General features: G+C 32.2%; 1 protein-coding gene across 2 annotated transcripts in view; it reads left to right on the plus strand.

The window, feature by feature from the left end:
• LOC126777149 (trichohyalin) overlaps positions 1–21218 on the plus strand; it is a 92390-nt gene that overhangs the window by 54086 nt on the left and 17086 nt on the right. Inside the window, exons 4-7 of one of the 2 annotated variants that reach the window (XM_050500064.1) lie at positions 16091–18834; positions 19005–19135; positions 19686–19859; positions 20134–20287. In XM_050500064.1, the coding sequence (XP_050356021.1) occupies positions 16091–18834; positions 19005–19135; positions 19686–19859; positions 20134–20287 (3203 nt within the window). Of the gene's footprint in view, positions 1–16090; positions 18835–19004; positions 19136–19685; positions 19860–20124; positions 20288–21218 lie in introns of both variants that reach the window. The other variant, XM_050500063.1, reaches the window with a different exon arrangement.

Consider the following 21218-nt stretch of genomic DNA (forward strand, 5'->3'; position numbering starts at 1 on the left):
TACGGAGAAGAACTTGCAAGAAAATCGGTAATTACTCTTTTTTTAATGTTTAAAAACCAAGAGTTAAAACCATTGCTATGGTTTTACTATAATGAGTAGTTTAATATCACAGTTTGGCTAATAAGCTGAAAAGAACAAACAACGATTGAACCTTAAACATCCTGACATGACCGCTATATAGGCACTTTGAACACTTAACGTTTCTTTTGCGCTTTAACTGAGGCATAGTTAGTTTAGCTCAACAATTGTTGTATACTTTACTGTTTGTTCCAGTGTCCAGTGCCTTTTAAATCTCATGTTATTATGAGAAAGATTTTATTGTCATTCTATCCCGTTACTCCTCGATATTTCTGTGAATAGTTTTAGTTTGCCCCACTCAAAAATTCGGACAGTACAATATAGAGAATTATTTAATTCATGTTCAAAATGCATGCGGACTAAATCGCGGTTCCGGCATCTCAGATACAATAAGTCATACTAATGACGAAACAAATACACCTCGGGGATAGAACTAGTCGTATCACTTGTAACAGCAATGGGTTAAGCAATTTGCTGGGACACACTCCAGCCCGTCAAGTGCTGAGGTTTGTACACATATGCGCAACCAAGCGAAGCGGTAGCTATGCTGCTACAAGATTAGATGCTTGCAAAGATTCGAATTAGAAAAAAAATATATTAAATTCCCAACCCGCATTGGAGCAGCGTGGTGGAATAAGCTTTTCCTCAAAAAGGGAGAGGAGGCCTTCGCCCAGCAATGGGACATTCACAGGCTGTTACTTTACTACTTGTATTAAATTTATGTATTGATTGATATGAGCTTAAGACACGAATTATACTACTACACTTGAAATATTGTTAACTTACGGTGATACGCTATGCGTGTATTCTTTAAACGTTATAATTATTTATTATTATCCTTATCCTATCACTTATAACATTTAGTTACGCCCTTAGACATTGGCATTGTAAGAAATGTCAACCATCGCTTATAGCCAATGCGCCACCAACCTTGGGAACTAAGATTTTATGTCCCTTGTGCCCGTAATTACACTGGCTCACTCACCCTTCAAACCGGAACACAACAATATCAAGTATTGCTGTTTTCTCTCTAACTCAACATCAGGTGGACCATTTATCTCTACTGCCACATTTCGAATTTAAAAAAAACTAGAATAGATTACTTATTTACGTATTGAGTTGTAAATTTCATTTTAAAATTGTTAATACATAAGTGTCAATTTTACAAAAAACAAATCGTGGTATTTACCGCTTCGCTTGATCGTGCAAGTGTGTTCAATGCCTTAAAGTACCGGTTGCGTGTAATTGTAAATTGTGTATAAATTATGTAACATGTTGCCATCTATTTTGCTAAGTATTGACATGAATAGTTTTCGGGTATTTTTATCGGATTACTTAGGTAATATATAATATATTATATATAATATATAATATATAATATGTTATAACCTAAGGTAAATACTTGGGCATACAAATAAACCTATGTTGCTAAAAGGTAGTTCTTAAATAAATCAGCGATGAATCGAGACAGGCTATTGGTGGCACAGACTTCGATGTTTGAACAATAATGACGTCATTGATTATGCAATAATTCACGACGAACGCGATTTAGATAAGTTTACTGAGCTTATTTAATACATTTTGGATGTAAATGGAACACTTAAAAAAAACATAGCTATAATATTAAAATTATTAAAACCGAGCACTTATTGAAATACCACATCTTACTAATGAAATAGCTAGCCAATTATAACATTTAATGTTTTAATAATGAGATACCTATGAAACGTCAGATACGAATTTTAATCCTCGTGTACGAGTAAAGCTTACCTTCAACATTAATCAATCGAGATTTGATTCCACTCTGGGCTCTGTCACGTTTATTATAGCAAACATTTAAAATTGATTTTTACATACTTATTAACATTCTTACATTAAAACTCTCTGATTTATCTGATATGATTGTATTTCAACTGCCAAAAAAGCTTATAATATGAATGTCTGCTAAAAATCTAATATAATTGAATTTAAATATTCTTTAATTTACACAATTTTTAAACTAATAAACATAAAATTAGCATTGCCAAAGGTTAATATCAATTAGGAATAGCAATGGGCCAAGTATATAGCCTTGCGGCGGTCCTCATACAGTATCGCGTGGGTCGTCCATTTCGGCTTGGCACTATACAGACACGCCTCATAAGGATTGGATGACGGCTCTTAATATATGATCTTAAAAGATAAGCATCGACATTGACCCATTCTGTAATACCATGTGTGGTCAACGCTTTCGAAAGCTTCGGTAAAATCTGAATTGAAATGTTAATACATGGAATACTTTAAATACGAATTAATCATCCCAATTTAGAATCTTGTTCACGATTGTTGATTTATTTTTAATAGATTATAGTCTTGTGAAGGATGATAGATAGATTGATGATTTTTTATAATAAGAATTAAATATGAATGAGAATTGTATTTTGTTATTTAAAAGACAATTTCATGGACAGCACTATGTATAATCATAAATTATTAATTTATAAGTTCAAACGTACTTGACGCAAATGTTTTGGAGCTGATCTAAATAATTAAATATTAATTTTCAATTAAGGAAATCCGTTTCATCTTATTAATAGATTTTTTAATAAAAGCTTCATATAATAAAATAGATTTATTGAATAAAACTCAACTCAAATAAATTCTATCAAATACCACTCGCCTACAAAACGGTAATGTATCTTTCTAAACTATTACAAAAATGGCCTTAATACTCTCAACCAATATATCTCTAGCTGATTTACATTAAATACACATTTATTTGCCAAAAAAAGATTTCTATCAAGTTTTTCGCAACGTAGGCCGAATTAATTTATCTTATGTCTCAGACTCAATGATTTAATTAATATATTCAAATATTTATTATTTTTCTAACCGTAACACCTAGACATACCATATGCCTGCTGGGCGAGGACCTCCTTTTTTATAGCTGATATTAAAACCAAATATTATTTAATTACGTATGTTACAACCCGGTACCGATAGACGGCGCTGATTCCATTTATCACAATCCAAAATCACGCAGGCTAGATATTCTCTAGTGGATACATATAACATTAAAATGTCAACACATAGTTATGATTACTTGTATGTTCATATCTCATTGATCATATACAATAATAAAAGCTAAAACCTATCTTTACTGTTATATAAAGATTGTAATTATCGCTATTATGTTAAAATATGATGTTTGTTATTGTAGGCGGCAAAAAATATACGTTTAAGCGAAACTATCAATTATTTATACCACGTGGGCTTTGAATTCGAAACCCATCATCGTATCCATTATTACTTAATAGATATTACGCATTCTTAAAATAAAGCCGATTAAACACGTCGCTCACGATAAATATTAATACTATTACGATATTTAGACAAATAATAAAAGAACAAATAACGATTAAGGATGCATTAATCACTTATTTCATTTAAACACAGTATTTTAACACTTTTATTGTAGCGTGATTTTTTATTAATGTAACAGATTTGCAACAAAACAAAAACTACACGTTCGATTTTATAATTGGAATAATTTTAAGGGTCATAAATGGAAGCTCTTTTTTCTAGGGATCTTGAACAATGCGTTTTTTCAAATATCCTATAACCGGTGTATTGTACGAAGAACTATAAAAACCTTTTGAACGAAGATGTAATTCCTATTCTAATACGAAACTTTTCGTTAATACATTTCTTTGAGTTATGTAATAAAGTATTTAGCTTGCAGCAAGCCTACGATTGCAGCCCACAGTATGAATTCCTTACATTGACCTTGCGCGACGAATTCTTACTACAATTTGATTGATCATTCCAAATAGGTAACAAAATGCAATTTGACATCTACTACATAAGTATTTGGTGTATTTCCTATATTGTATTATTAATTAATTAATTTCAAAACTAATATTATAGTAATAATAATAATAATATCCTGGGACATCATTCACACACGGCCATCTGATCCCAAATTAAGCTTGTACAAAGCTTGTGCTATTGAAACCAGACAACTGATATACTACATATACTATTTTTCTTTTGTAAATACATACTTATATAGAAAATTACACCCAGACTCAGGACATATACATGTTCATGCACACAAATGTCTGTCCTGAGTGGGAATCGAACCCACAACCGTCGACGTGAAAAGGCAGGTATCTACCAACCAAGCCAACCGGCTCAAAATAAAAATACTATAATAGGTAGGCAGAATTAAGTGGTCACCAACGCCGGTAGCTATTTGCTCTATAAGAAATATTAACCATCCCTTATATCGCTAATGCACTAACAACCTTGGGAACTAAGATGTTATGTCCGTTGTCCCTGTAGTTACACTGGCTCACTCACACTTCAAACCGGAACACAACAATATTAAGTATTGCTGTTTTGCGGTAGAATATGTGTAGAAGGTGTGCACCAAACGAACAAAGCCCTACAACCACGTGGCATAAGGCAGATCATTCTGAAAGTACAAGGCTATTATACATAATATGTTCTATTTGCATTGAGCTCTTTATAAGTTCAAGATAGTCTTATATCAATTTTATTGGTATTGGATTGGAGTGTTAAGTTTTTATTAGAAGCTTATACTCAAGCATTTTTTTTTTAATGTTTGTTTAAATATTGGGCAAAAGTATGTTAATCGAAATTCCTCTTTGAATAACATATCACTTATTTAATTTCGGTTTGAATGATTGGCATTTGACCTCGACTAACCAACTAACGGTCGCCAATTATAAATTTATAACACATTTAATTTAAATAATTTTTAAACTAAAAGTTTTTAAATCGTCTCATTATATTATGAATAAAACATATTTTAATCTAATAGTATTTTATTGAACTAAATAATTAAAAAAAAAACATGTGCTACTTCGTACGTAAATCTTCGTTATATGTCTAAAAGTTGTACTAAAATTTGACTTGTGTAATGTTATTTTAATATAAGAATCCTTTTGAATTGTAAATAAGTTTTAGATTGTTTTTTTATTTAATTTGCGTCGTTTTTTTTTTAAATTAATTTAATTAATTTTTTTTATGGATTATTGTAACGTAATTTTATCAAAATAGCACGTACAATGTTTGTTATTGTGATTGTATCGAAATGTTCTGATATATTGGGATAATATTGAAATTTTATTTAAGAAATGAAACGCCTAAATGGCTAGTTTTAAGAAATTGTTAACATCATATACCCCTTCAATTAAACTTAAAGCTTTTATTGGGAGGAGATATGAAAATAGTCCAAGGGAACCCGCGATACTCACACCCACACTTTGTAGTATTTTAACTTTTATAATAATTTCGCGACTATTTACTTTGTTTCAAACACATATAAATAAATAACGTGGACAAAACCATGACATAACTAGTATCTCGTAAACGGAAGCTTTCAAGGTTCAGCCCACTGTGTATGTTCGTCTTTATGTACTAATCAGCTAAAGGTCTCGTATTGTTAAGGAAGTTTTGAATCAACGATTGTGTTAGAATTAGCACTATTTATAATAAGATGTTTTCATGTCAGTCAATGTTTACTTTGTTACTCACTTTGCGAGAATATTATTTGCGCATTAATAAAATATAAATAAATTAACTGGGAACTTTAAATATACATCATCTGGGAGTCTAGTGGATAGCTTATAAGCTTATATAAATTTTAATAAATAAGTGATTCAAGCACGAGTTAGACCAATAAAAAGATATTGAGTGCTTCCATAAATCTTCAGTAGCAGTCTAAAGTTAAGGAGTTGACAGTGCTTACTCTCATGCCTTAAAAAGAACGTAAGGCATTAAATTTGTCTATTATCTCTAAAAAATACGTCGTGGCCAAAAACGGCTATAAGATAGCTTGCTTTTTTTTATAAGTTTCGTAACTGACGTTGTCAGTATTTATTTTTATTATGTTATGGACAAATGTTAAGTGTTCACCACCGCCCATAGACATTGGAACTGTAAGAAACATCAACCATCCGCAAAGAAGAAGGTTGTTAACCCCTTTTTTAGAATCGGCTAAAAATTTAATCCAATTATAAAAAATACGAGTGCTTCGATTTACGAATCATATTGTTTCTTATATATAAAATGACTTATCATATATCAATAAAACCCGTCACAGAACGATCGGAATATGTGGAACATCGAAATTGACGTTTATTGAGAGAATTTATAATTAAAGAAAAACAATAAATAAATATATAAAATAAATTAAAACATAGTTTCGTTAATTACATTAATATATTTATCTTATTAATATAATAGTATATAGCAACGAAGTATAAGAAAATACATAGCATAGCATAGCAGGCACATAAAGGTGTGTTGTGAGCAGTGGCGGGAAGTGGTCATGGCATAAGAGAGCGTCATGCCGTTTGCAGTCACGGCATGGTCTTACTCCCAAAGCGCGCCAAAAAATGATTCACATTAAAAATTATGAAAGTGGTGAATTGTGGTCGTAAATTGTAATTCGAATTATATTTTCGAGGTACGTTTTTTTATCCGTGGCAAGTGATAATAAGCTCCACATGATATCATGCAGTTCACAAACCTGCTATGAATTATAACAAAAACGCTAACCTGAAAACGCGACTTGTGGACAAAATCGTGCCTTATATGGTTTCCAGTTCAAACTGGTTTCATGATGTCATATTTCATGTTTACACAAGTGACAATTGACTTGAGCACAAGGTTAGAAGACAAACGTCTACATTATTACAATTTTGTACGAGAATAACTGGAATGTAACAAAGCAACGATTTTTCAATTCTTAATTTAAACATCTAATAGGTTAGACATTTTGACCGTATATAATATTTGTTAAAATATAAAAAAAATCTTCAGATAATATAGATTGGCGAAATGCTCTTTGTCACAATTAACTTAAAAATTGACGCTAACTTAAATTTTTATTTTATTTTAATCTATTTTGCCATGCAGAGCCTTAAATAAATTTCTAGAAACATGCGCTTTATCAGAGATGACATGTGACGTCATAATCAATGACATTCAGGACACATACAACCAGCTCTCGATGTCGAAAGTGCATTATTGCTCTTGGTTGGAGTTGGATCATGTTTTTTCCTAAACTTCTTGCGAATTTCAATTATAAATTGGCTATTTAATATTAGATATTTATATCTGTAGTCGCTAGGACCGGATTCTGACGTCGTTTAAGAACAGACTCTCCTAATCTCACGCGATCTCTCATGATAGAGAGCTGAGCTCACAGATAACCTGACCATTGTGTGGCGCACCTTGGCCTTTGTCTGTCATTATCAGTCGTTCCAGGGTGTGAATGCATCTTCGACTGATATAGCCGAAATATTAGTTTCATACATTTGTAACTTACCAACGTATATAAATATATCCACATTTATAATTAATGCACATTAATTATGCGTGAGTAATTATATACTCGATATAAGAATACATATGTTGGTGATAAAAAGTGTGGAGTAAGGATTCGTTGATTTCCATTCAAGATAATAATTAAATTATATTGAATTATCAATGTAACTTGACTGTCTTAAAAATGTACTGACTTGCCTGGGCGAAAATTCTACTTATTTATAAAGATTACGATACGTTCCCAATTCAATTCCAATCCATATTTGACTAATCTATATATGAATATTCTGATCGGACCGAAACGATGTGATGTCAACACATACGGTGTATGTCAAAACAAAACTTAATTTTCAACTTTTATGCCAATAGTCAATAATGAAATAAAAGAATAGGAAAACGGATAAACTTCAACGGTTACGCCTTGATTCTATTGCGATAAAGTGGCAATTTGTTAGTAGAATTGGTCCCGTTCCTCTAGTATAATCTACATTCCGAACTGGTGGCTTTCAATTTAATTTAGTTTTGTAAAATGATGATTCTAAAGCTCTTTTTGAAGTATATTTTGATTTGATTTGCAATTACTATTATTATTATATTTTTTTAACATAACGTCTTTGTGATACCGCGTGATGAAGATTCCTTCCTGATCTCACGATTATAATTAATATATTTTAAATATCTTGTAAAAATTTAATTTCATCTCGTTTTTAAATCGGTTTAATAATTTAGTGATCGTCCTTAATTATTCTCAAGGGATTTATTGAAGACGTTACATTAAATTACTTCAAGTTCATTTACGAAGTACAGTCGTTAAAAGTTTTAATATTAAATATATTTATTGATGAGAATGATGATGGTCGCCTAACCATACTGATGCAAATAACAACTGAACATACCGCCAAATGGGACAGCTGATGCGAAGTGGTCACCACCGCCCAAAAACGATACCGGTAAGTAATATGAACTACTCCTCACATCACCAATGCGCCAATTACTCTAAAACCTTCTTGTCTCGAAGAGTTCAAATGTCATATTTATGACAATGTTAATTGCACAACGACAATTTTTGATGAAACTGACAACGTTTCTATATTTAACGTTTTAGTGAAACACTTCTAAAGAGTTTACTTATGTCACGTGATGTAAGTTGCACTTGAATTTTTTATACGATTCTTTGTCCTCTCCTTATAATATCTTAGTACTCGTGCGCGCGATTATACCAGTTTTCATTTATATCGAAAAATGAGGTGAACGTCCTCTTAATATTATTCCTTTGATCCCAAAATATCGACCTTGAAATTTAATATTAACGTGTAATTGAATTTTATGAATGAGAAATTGCCTTTAATGGTATAAAATCACACATAACGACGAGTAAAAAATATTTAATTAGTTTGACGTAACAAAAAAAAATTCTTGAGAAAAGAAACAAGCTATTCTACACGAGATTCTGTTAATAGGATATATTTTTATAATGTTTCAACTAAATATATTCACGTAGGTATCTGGGTAGGTAGCTACCGCCTACCCATCAGGTACTCTATCGCCAAACAGCGATACTTAATATTGCTTGATTCCGGTTGGAAGGGTGAGCGAGCTAACTACAGGCACAAAGGACATTTTAGTTCGCAAGGTTGGTAGTACATTGGCTATGTAAGGGATGATCAGTATTACGCGCCAATGTCAATGGGCATGGTGGGCACCTACCTAAAATACAATAGGTAGAAAAATGTTTTAAGTTAAACGGTTTTGTTTGAAAGGAAAAATAATAACTATGTAGGTAATGTAATAAAACCCTAAAAAAAATTAAGTAGGTCGGTACTATACTTCTCATCACGGGCATTGATCAGACTCCAAAATAAAATCTAGATGTATCATTTTCACCAAGCCATGTTAGGTCGGTGTGCAGTTTGTGTGTAAATTAACTTTTCACAGTAAACATTATTCTTGCACAGTAAGACAGCATTTTCTCTAGCAATACTTTACCCATATCGTTTATAATATTCAAATAACTCGGATCTCACATTAGTGCTCACTTCTAGGATGCATATTCCTTATCTTTATAAGATCTACTCAGAATTCGTTAATAAAAATACCACAAGTAATGTTTAAAACGCGTCATTTATACTGTAAAAATAACGTTATCAGCAAATATATGCCAATAGCGAACTCGTCTTTACTGTTATTCCAGTTTAAAGGCACACGATCACCGTGTTGAGTGAATAATAGAAAAACACACACAAAGTCCAGGGCTGCCAATTGTCTTGGCATAGATAATGGCATACCAACAATTATTAAACCTTGCCGCCAATGTTGGCCAACACCAGGCTGCCAGTTTGAATCTATATTCTACAAAGAATTTAACACTAATTAAATTATATATGTATGTTAATTAAATACAATTATAGGATGACACGTCTTAATTACACTGAATAACTCGAACTCAAACCGGACCACTACAATGTATAGCCTCTTTTAACCACAGGCCGAGTAAGACAAATAAACGACTTTGACATTTAATTGACATGATATCATTGGTCGAGATCTTAAATAATCTATGGTATTCACTATGGTTTCGTTAAAAAACATAGTTTTAAATGAAAGCGAAGTTTTTATATGATTTTTTGATATTGAGTGAAATAATTTTGATTATAAAAAAATATATATTTTACAAGAACCGTTTGTAGTGTGTAATATAGCAGAGCTGTTAGCAAGTCGCTTGGAATATGTGAACTTAAAAAAATAGAAATAGGAATTGGGTATAGAAGATTAATTCTTAGTGGTGGAATACGGTTGTGTAGGCTCTATTCAACAATGCCTATTCAAAAAGCCCTAACACAGATTCGAGTTTACTTTTACGTAGTAAGTTAGTATGATCTTTAAATTACAGTTAACTCTGTTTTATTCCTTTATAATTCTTTTTAATAGATATCAACACTGGAAAATAATAAAAATAACCGTTAAATTGTAAAACTTAACAAATTATTAAAATATTTTTATTTATTTTTTATTTATCGTGCTGGCAACCCTTAATCATAAATTAACTATGTTGTTAGATGCGTTTTTTTTTATTAAGCTAGTGAGTTGAAAGTGGGAATTAAAAAAACACACATAATTTAGTATGTATATTTTTATCTATCTTTTTGTACCTAATTCTGTCTGCGAAGTGACGGTTTGACGTATCGTTCAGACTTAACATAATTTATATCGATATTTCTTATATATTATATATTTTAATCTTTTAAATATTTTTTAATATTAATTTTGTATGACAAAGAACACAATTGCCTGAATCATAATTTTGACGACTGCGGTTAATTTCATTGTATAGTAATATTTATTATTTTAAAATATTTATTAGCATATAATAATAAATAATCTTTATTATGTATTATTTATGTATTATGTATGTATATATGTATTTATTAGTGTATAAATATTTGTACATTCGTTTAGGCACCACTTATTACCACCACCCAGATTATTATTTTAAAATCTCTCTCAGATTGTGTTGTTTGAAAGAAACGGCTAAGTAGCCATAAGTCCGCGCGTTAATTATACATCACATTATTTTTTTAGTCCTAAGCATTTTCTGCATCGTATGTTTGTGGTGTAATATGAAGTATGTAATAAATTTATTAGTACTCGTAAATCGTATTTCTGTTTGTTAAAAAGAAGTGCATATAAGAGCGTTATCTATCTATATTCTTTAGAAGTCCTGTAAAGTGAACATAAATATTGTAACAAATCCTTATAAGGCTCGTCATTATTAGGTTGATTTAACAGTTAATATTAAGGCGTTAATACAATGTTGTGCGCCCACGCAGAAGTCAATACTCGCTGCACAAAAAACTCGAAAAGGATGAAGTCACTCGCTTAAATGAAAAAAAGGCTTAGACGAGTAATTGTGAAGTGTCGGTAATTTCAATAAGTTTTTACATTTTCATTTCATTCATGATTTTATCTATAAATGTAGTTTAGGGGGTGATTGACGTAATAGAGATGTTTCCTACTTTCGAATGTGAAAACAATAATGAAAGAACGAGAAAAATCATTTTAACAAAACACCCGCTAAAGGTTTGCAAGGAAAGCCATAATACGTTTACAGTACAGTACAGTAACAGCCTGTTAATGTCCCACTGCTGGGCTAAGGCCTCCTCTCCCTTTTGAGGAGAAGGTTTAGAGCTTATTCCACCACGCTGCTCCAATGCGGGTTGGTAGAATACACATGTGGCAGAATTTCAACGAAATTAGACACATGCAGGTTTCCTCACGATGTTTTCCTTCACCTTTAAGCACGAGATGAATTATAAACACAAATTAAGCACATGAAAATTCATAATAATAGGTTTATTTTGTATGAATTTCATTTTGGCCAGAAATCTGCATCTATCAGCTGTAATTAATTATTTTGTTAAGACTAAGAGTTTTCTTATCGGAGTTAATATTTATATAAATTATTTAATCAATAAAATATCAATCGAATAAATACAGAACACAATAATAAAATGTTTAATTAATGAAGGTTATGTATTTTAATACTTTATTTTACATAATTTAAATACATTAAGAAATACAACTTTGTATTAAATTATTTACATTTTAAATTACACATAGACATGTTTAGCTCTCATTTAAAAACACTATAAAAACCTTACTAGAATTTTAAATTCAAAGTGAGTTTGTTTGTTTATTTGTTACGCTTTCATATTTAAATATTCAACTGATGATCATGAAAAGGACACTAATCTAACACATGAACAGGGGGTTCATGTGTTAGATTATACCATATCCCATACAAACACGGGCAAATGCAATATAGTAAAATATAAATAACAAATACACGTATGGCACGCACACACAATCATAAGCTAGGATTTTTTTTAAAGTATTTTGTTTGTATGTGGTGTATGTAATATTTCTACACACAGGCGTACGTTAAAGCGGTTAGTTACACACAATTGCTTAAATACGCCTGTAAAAAACACACGCACACATAAATGCACTCAGGCACAAATATTATTTTGACAAATATACTGTTTGACAAATACACTATATTTTGCATAACAAACAATAAACGGTACAAACAACTACCCAAACCGAAATCCGCAGACCTGATCTTAATGATACAGATTAAATAATAACTTGTTTAATAAACCTTATCAAACACGAACTGGCTCCGTGTAACACTAAAGCCTAAGCGTCAAGTGTGAAGCGACCGTTAATTGTCTCTTTAAGTCTAAGCTACACATTTATATTTAAATCTAAATTTTATTTCATTTGTTTTGCTCACTTACACACACATACTTTACCAGAATTTTACACACGCACACACTAACAAAAAATCCATGATCATTTAATTAAACTATTACAAAAATGAGAATCAGTATATTTTTTATCAAAGTATTTGCTATTAAATACTTTTCATAAATTCAAATCATATATTTTTATGTTAAAAATATGAATTCATGAAATAAATATCAAGAGAGTAAATACTGAGTTCTTTGACCGTTTTTCTCTGTGAAAATAATAAAATAATTTATATTATAAGTATATTTCAACAGATATATATAATAATGTCGATAACTCTTAAAAAAATCAAGTGGTGGACGACCTGAAGTTAGCCTCTCAGAGACGTTTGCGCGCGTAAAACACTGTAATCGACTAGATTTATGTAATTGTAACCGCGTAACTGACAGCACTCGTCGCGTTTTAATGTAAAAACTATCAGCATACGTATTATTCTATTAACTTTGCTCGTATTACATTGTGTATAAATAGTTTTAAAATTTTCTTAAACATGTACGCTTTCAAGAATTCCTGACTGTATAAATCAAATTAAATTTAAAATTAATTACAACGGATTAATGTAATAATTTAAAAAAAAAATCTATGGACTATAAACTGTAGCGAAAATTGTAATATGGAGGCTACTGGCACTCAAATATTTTTATTTACTTGATCAAAACTTATTGCAATTATTGTACAAAGTATATTAGTTATTACTATATAAAGTTTTAAAATGGGACATAAAGTGTAGTTTTTAAACATTCATTGATTGTTCGTATAAAAATCGAGTAATAATAATAAGTAGAGAAAATAAACAATAAAATAACAACCCGTGTACATGGACGTCGTTGCTTACGTTTTTATTTATATAAAAATATATAATAATACATCATACAATTCTAAGCTACAATTCTTGTGGCAAAAATATATTTTAATGGATTTTTAAAGTAACGTACGACATACTTATCATTGGATAAATAACCTGATACGATTCGCGCGACAACGATAGTCTTAAAAAACTTCACGCAATTTCCAACAATAATTATTCAACTAACAAGTATTAATTACATTAATTCTTTTGTAGGGATATATATAATCTCTTTGTATATATTTACTTAAAAGATTTTCCAGACACACAGCCGATCTCTAAAACCGTAGACGGAGATAAGTCAAAAAACTTGCCGAAAAGTGGTTTTTGTTGAAAGTCAGCGCTAAAAATAAGTGTGATCAAGTTACATGACGCACTCCTCACGACATTTGTGTGTATGTCAAGCGAAATGATCACCATAGTTCATAATTTTATTAACATCAATTATTATTAATGGCTTTGTAGTAATAGGTAGCGATTGTAGATCCAGTCCCAGGTTCGAATCCCGAGTCTGACCAATATAGTATTATTCATGGTTTCTATAAAGAAACTCTTACTAGCAGCCTCAGAGTTAGGAAATTAGAACTAAAACTCTATCGTGTTTACAAAAACAAGTAAAACCTGTTCAGATCACTCTCCGATCGTGTCGGATTGCCATCCCATCGGACTATGAGCGTGACACTTTTGCATTTTTATAATATAAATGATTATAGTTAGTTTTAATTATCTGGCGAAATTCATGATGAAAGATAGATAAAAAATAAATCACAACAATATTGTGACTTTGTGTAATCGTAATCTCTTTACAATTTCATTTAAAAAAATGCGTATATTTTTTATACAATAAAGACTTAATATACGTCACGTTCAAGTCATTCATACTCTCTTTAAAATAAAACATTCAATGTTCGTTCGAAACAAATCCATTTGTTTTGTTTTCAAAAGTGAAAATGTTTAAGGCTTTCACTGCGCGTCCTGTCTTTGCTTTCTTAAGCAGGAGATTTATAAAAGAAACTTATTAAGACAATAGTTTTCTATTTAAAAGTAAAATTTATTTACTGGCGGTAGGACTTTGTGAAAGCTCGTCTAGGTAGGTGGGTAGGTTCTTCAGATATTCTACCGCAAAACAGCAGTGTTTGGTATTGTCGTGTTCCGGTTTGAATAGTGAGTGAGCCAGTGTAATTACAGGCACAAGGGACATAACATCTTGGTTCCCAATTTTGGTGGCGCATTGGCGATGTAAACAATGGTTAACATTTCTCACAATGCCAATGTCTATGGGCGTTGGTGACTACTTACCATCAGATGGCCCATAAGCTCGTCCGCCTAGCTACATTATAAAACAAAATAGTACTGACAGTGGTCTGTATGAACTCACTTCAAATTTCACTCGTGAAATGTATTAAATCCATTTACGATGATACGCTAATTTGATGCGTGTATCCTTCAAATGTTATTATTATTATAATGAATGTCGCATATCAATTTCTGATGTTTCATGGTCGCAGAACACGACCATGATACGTTTTAATTATATTCTTGCATAAGAGCTGTAGAGATTGGAACGCGGAGTTGTCTTCATCAGGCAATCATTGTGTACTGCTGAACATAGATAGGCACCTCCTAATAAGGAGGTGCCTATGTTCAAACCAAAGCTCCCTGCTCTCAATGAAATTAATGATAAAATAAATTTTATTCATTTCAAAAAGGATTTAAAAAATGTACATACTCTAAAAAAATATAACTTATGTAATAAAATTAATGTAACAAAATTTTTTTAAAGAAGAATCAGATGGTATTCATACTATACGATTTTTTAGGTAAAATACGTCAATCCTGATTTTGTGCAATTGAAATTTAATTGAATATTGGATACTTTGGCTATTTTGAATTAATGAAATTTATAATAATAATAATTAAACATGAATTATTTCTTCTGTATATTGCATTTAGATTAACGTACTGAACAATTTAAATACCAATAATCATTTAGCATATTCTATTATATTAACAATAATTATATTACATAACATTATTTACATTTAGATACATTTAGAATAAATATTATTTACTTCGACTTGAATATTGTTTATAACAAATTAATCTTAATTGTCTTTATGTACTAAAAATATTAATGTAATACTACGCCTTATCAATTAAAATATTTAATTTTCTGTAATTTGCTTACCTATTCATGGAATGGTACTTACTTCCATTTTATTAATAATAATACATTATGTTATAACATGGCAGCTGATGGTTTGAGCATATGTCATTGTCAACATGTCAATAGACGTTGGCTTTAAAAGAGGCTTAATGCCTCTTACCTTATCTTACATTGGATAAATCTTTAACTGCCTTTGTGCCTCTTATTCCACTGGCTTACTGATCTTTGAATAGTAAATAACTAATGAGACGATATCCAATCTTACACACCAATAAAAATAAACATCAGCCGCTCATTTTATTTGTAAAACTATTAAATGTTACATGTGTGATGTTTTTGCTTGATTGCAGGTAAACCGCGAGAGCGGGTTGCCTCGGACCAGCCTCCAACGATACGAAAAGAACCGTTCACACATTTATCCGAACAAGAACTAATCGAAGAAGCTAACAAAGTTATTGCTCAAGCGCAAAGCGTTACATGCACTGCTGATCATCCACCAGAAAAATTCTTCTCTCTTCCACATAGGAGAAAATTTAGAGAAGACAGAGCTGATCGTAGAAATAGTGACGACGGAGGTTCGCCAGAGGGTAATACTAAAACTCCACTTGGAAGGTCTACTAGTGATATAAGTCCTAAGAGGAAAAAAGAAAGAACATCCCTTTCAACGTTGTTTAGACGAGCTCAAAGAACAAAAAGCCCCGATGCGCCAGTCGTAGTAAAAACAAAGCCTTCAGTAATCGTTAAGAGAAGTAAAAGTGACGTAACTGATTTAAAATCTAACACGAACCTTAACAAAAATAAACCAATACGGAAAAGGTCTGGAAGTGAAACGGAAGAATTTTTAAAATCATTAAGAAATAAAAAATCTCAACTATCCCCTATAATCGAAAGCTCACCGAGAGAAGATTACTTCAAGAAAATATCACCACTAGAGTTACTGAAAAAAGAAAAAATATCTGAACAAGAAAGCAACAAATCAGACGAACCAGTTTCAATAGACAGCAAGAAGGTAAATCCGATAGAAAAACCTCCTCGTTTCAAAACCCCAGAGAAAAACGAACCTAAAGCACCTAACCGGATAAAAAGAGGAAAGTCCTCAGAAAAAGAACATTCACCTCCAATATCAGAAACACCTAAACGCAAAACAGAGGCCAAAAAGACTATTCTTGTTGATGAAATTGATTCTTCTGTAGCAAAAGAAAGTCCTATTGAAATTAAAGATAAAATTAAAGAAAGTATAAGAAAAATTGAAGAAAACGTATATGGTGACAAGGAAATGAAACACAGTAGCCAGCAACCACCTGAAAAGCCTCCTCTAACGAGGGGTCATACGGTCGGTCATATTGTACGTATACTTAAAGAAGATCAACATTCATCCCCTCCTAAGTCCCATTTGATATCACCATCAAACAGTACAAATATAAATCAACCGTTTTCATACACAAAGCCAAGCACAAGTCCGGATCCAAATCTTTTCATTAGAAATACTAGTCCAGAACGAATTCCAACAGCTGTTAACAAAATAACAGAAAAAGGTGTTGTCTATGCTCAAGTTATAAGAGATAACGGTGACTTACGTCCAAATTTCCCGAAACAAACGATGCATAAAACATTTTCTCCCTCAAAAGAAAAATATGGGAACTTTTCGGATGAAGATGAAGGACTTGGATATGAAGAGAGACATAAATATTCTTCAGAGCGTATAGCTGATTATAATTACAAAAACAACGACACGAACTATAATTTTAATGAAGGATTTAACATAAAAGAATCACCCATAAGGCCAAGATTTCGAGAATACAAGCTCATGAGTTTCGAGGAAATTGAACCCACGTACGCAAATGATTATAATGATCGAGAAATAAACAAACATAGGCCTATTGATAGCTTCAGAGGTAGAGCCGACGGAATGGATACAAAGAAAAAGACATTTGAACCGGATACCAAAATCGACTTAGATTTTAACGAGCTCAGCCATAGACGAGAACTTCTTGAGTCGCGGTTAAATGCTAGAAGATTTGAAAGGGAAAAGATTAGTTTTAATGAACCAATTTCAAAATATCTTGAAAATGATCCTATTTATGAAGCAGAAAAACGAATGAAACAAACGGAAAAGTACGTTAATGATACTGTTAAATACTATCGCCACACCTTAGAGAGAGATGGAATTGAAAGTACCATCATAGAAGATTACAAATATGATTCAGATAATAACAAGATGAAATATAATACAGAATCAAGAAATACCCAGAAAACATCCAAAGATGACATAGATCGTCGTGAATTTATCGATACTTTGAATCCGTCGAGATACAAAGATGAGAGAAAAATATTTCCACCCGAACCTGAATATGAGCCACCTAGCTTAGAATCTAATCCTGGAAAACCAATATCTTCACCAGATGAGTATAAAGAAAAGAAATACAAAGTGAAAAAACATTTTACATCTAGTCATGATCTTCTTCAAGGTGGCCAGAAATATAAGATCAAAGATGATTGGTTCGGCAAACGTAAAGGCCATTACGCTTCTAACCCAGAAATAGCTCAAGAACGAGAGGAAGATTACGCTAATCTTGGATACAACACGAAACATGAGTCCTATCACAATTCACTACGTCGTGTGAAAAATAAAGGTAAAGACGTAAACAACCATACTAGTATACGCCGTCATGATTCAGGTGACAGTAGGGATTATTATCGTGAACAGATGTCGCCGCGTCGTTTCGATTTCGACAACCGTCTCGTTGATTCAGGGATCGAAAATGACTTTAGACATAATTCTAACGGCGAAATTCATAGATCTAGACACAGACGTCACGAAAGCGATGAAGATGTTCGTAATACATCTTTGTTTTTGGCTAGCGAAAGACAGCATACGGAAGACAATTATCCAAGTGAACAAATTTATGCGAATGGAGAGTACTTGGCCAACTACAAAGATAGGAATGATTATATTCCCAGAGAAAGAAGTGCTGAAGATGGTTCGCTTTTAGATTCAAAAGTGCGTCGCTATGATAAAAGCCCGAGTAGACACGATGATAAAGTCAGTGCGAAGCCGCCGAAAGCTACTAAGAAGCTTTCTGGACTCGAAAAGGTAAGGCGTTTCAAAGTTAACGGTCATTCAATATCACAAATGAAATTGTTTATGAGGAGTGGGATAGACTAACTTAGTACTTTTTATATTTGTAAAAAGCCGTGGGTAAAAACTAATCCACGATAAAATAAATTATGTTATTTTTGTTATTGTTATTTTAAAATTTATAGATGAAACAACTGTTCTCCCGCGACTCTTCTAAGAAGAGCAAGAAAGAGAAAGAGGTAGTCCAGCCTAAAACTCGCACCCGGGTGCTCAAGAGCCCTGAACATCTTGCCAAAGATGACCCTGAGTACAAAAGGTATGTACCATTAAAAGGTTAATACCATTTATCATATACCTATATTAAACCAGCCAAGCCTCAGCATTTATGTAAACTATTATTTATGTAAACTATCATTGACTGGTGGTAGAGCTTTGTGCAAGCTCGCCTGGGTAGGTACCACCCACTCATCAGATATTCTACCGCAAAACAGTAATACTTGATATTGTTGTGTTCCGGTTTGAAGGGTGAGTGAGCCAGTGTAATTACAGGCACACCGTACCGTACCGTAACAGCCTGTGAATGTCCCACTGCTGGGCTAAAGGTCTCCTCTCCTCTTTTTGAGGAGAAGGTTTGGAGCTTATTACAGGCACAAGGGACATAAAATCTTAGTTCCCAAGGTTGGTGGCGCATTGGCTATGTAAGCGATGGTTGACATTTCTTACAATGCCAATGTCTAAGGGCGTTTGGCGACCACTTACCATCAGGTGGCCCATATGCTCATCCGCCTACCTATTCTATAAAAAAAAAAAATTATCCTTCATTTTCCTAAGATAAATTTAATAACATAATTTTTTTTCAATTCTAGATATACAGATCCAGAACCTAGTGACCTGGATGTAAGAAAGCGAGATGATCCTAAAGATGACAGGAAATATAGACGTTCTCGGGAAGATATAGATAGATACAGGAGCCCTGATACACGTGAGAGTATCGAGAAGAGGCGAGAAGAAAAGTACAGAGATTCTGACTTAGAAGGAAGGTAAGTCAATTAAAAGCTATACTTCATTTTTCTTACTAAATTCACTAATATCAAATAGAATTAATTATTTAAAACAATTTTAAACACTCAATACATCGTCTCTTTCTTTTACACTCCAAACCCGATATTGAGTTATCTCTGTACAAATATTATTAACACTGGTCTGATAGTAAATAATAGAAATTGATCAGGTATCCTGGAATTTTAGGAAATATTTTGAGAGGCTATCAATAGCTTAGTTACATTTCCCAATAATTTTATTTAGATTTGAAAGAACAATAAAAGACGATAGAAGATACAAAGAGCACCGCGAGGAAAGGCGACGACAGAACTCTTCGGAGAGAGAGAGCGACCGACCGTCAGACGTGGAAACTGATCGACGAAGAACCAGATCCAATACTGCTGGCCCGTTGGACTCACCTGCCCTGGTAAGTTAAATCACTTAAATGTCACACCGATTTTTATATAATGAGTTAATATACTAAACGCAAAGACTATATACAGGAAACAAACCAATATAAAAAAAAAACCAAAATGACTGTTATTTCGTACCGTTGACTTGTAATGTAATTATACCATTACTCTTTCCTTTGTGTTTGATTCTATAGTTGAAAATTGGATACTGTCACCAGCGCGGTGATTGGTTTTTTGTTACATTTATTTTGTTTCTATTATATTCGATTTTATCTATACTCACTACCATATAAAAAGTTGAAATAGTCTTAAAATACACGCTGAAACAATACAAAAGATGCTTTAAATCAAATGAAAAGAATTGAATTCACAATTTCAAAACTGTATGCCTCATTATCTTTTCGAATTATTTTCAATGTTTGTACTTGTTGAAATATGTTCGTGCATAGTATCTTATTTTGGATGCAAGACGATATATTTACGTTGAACAATATATCGTTGAATATCGTAAAAGTCAGGGTTCACGAATCTTACTCGTCGTCTTTATCTGTCAACCTACATGTTGATTACCTTCTGAAATTCTTTGGTACTTAATTTTCTTTTATAGTATTGTTAGCCCGACGAGCATATGGGCCACCTGATGGTAAGTGGTCACCAACGCTCATAGATATTGGCATTGAAAAAAATGTTAACCGCCGCTTACAACGCCAATGCGCCACCAACCTTGGGAACTAAGATGTTATGTCCCTTATGCCTGTACCAAGTACCGGAGCACAACAATACCAAGTACTGCTGTTTAGCGGCAGAATATCTGATGAGTGGGTGGTACCTACCCAGACGACCTTGCACAAAGCCCTACCAGTAGATTTTGGGTGTGTAATCATTGCGCTTTATATTTAATCGTTTTTCGTATAGAATAGTCGTTAGATATAGTTATTATGAAAG

Source organism: Nymphalis io, chromosome 22 (assembly GCF_905147045.1).
Source record: "Nymphalis io chromosome 22, ilAglIoxx1.1, whole genome shotgun sequence".
NCBI classification, from domain to species: Eukaryota; Metazoa; Arthropoda; class Insecta; order Lepidoptera; family Nymphalidae; genus Nymphalis; species Nymphalis io.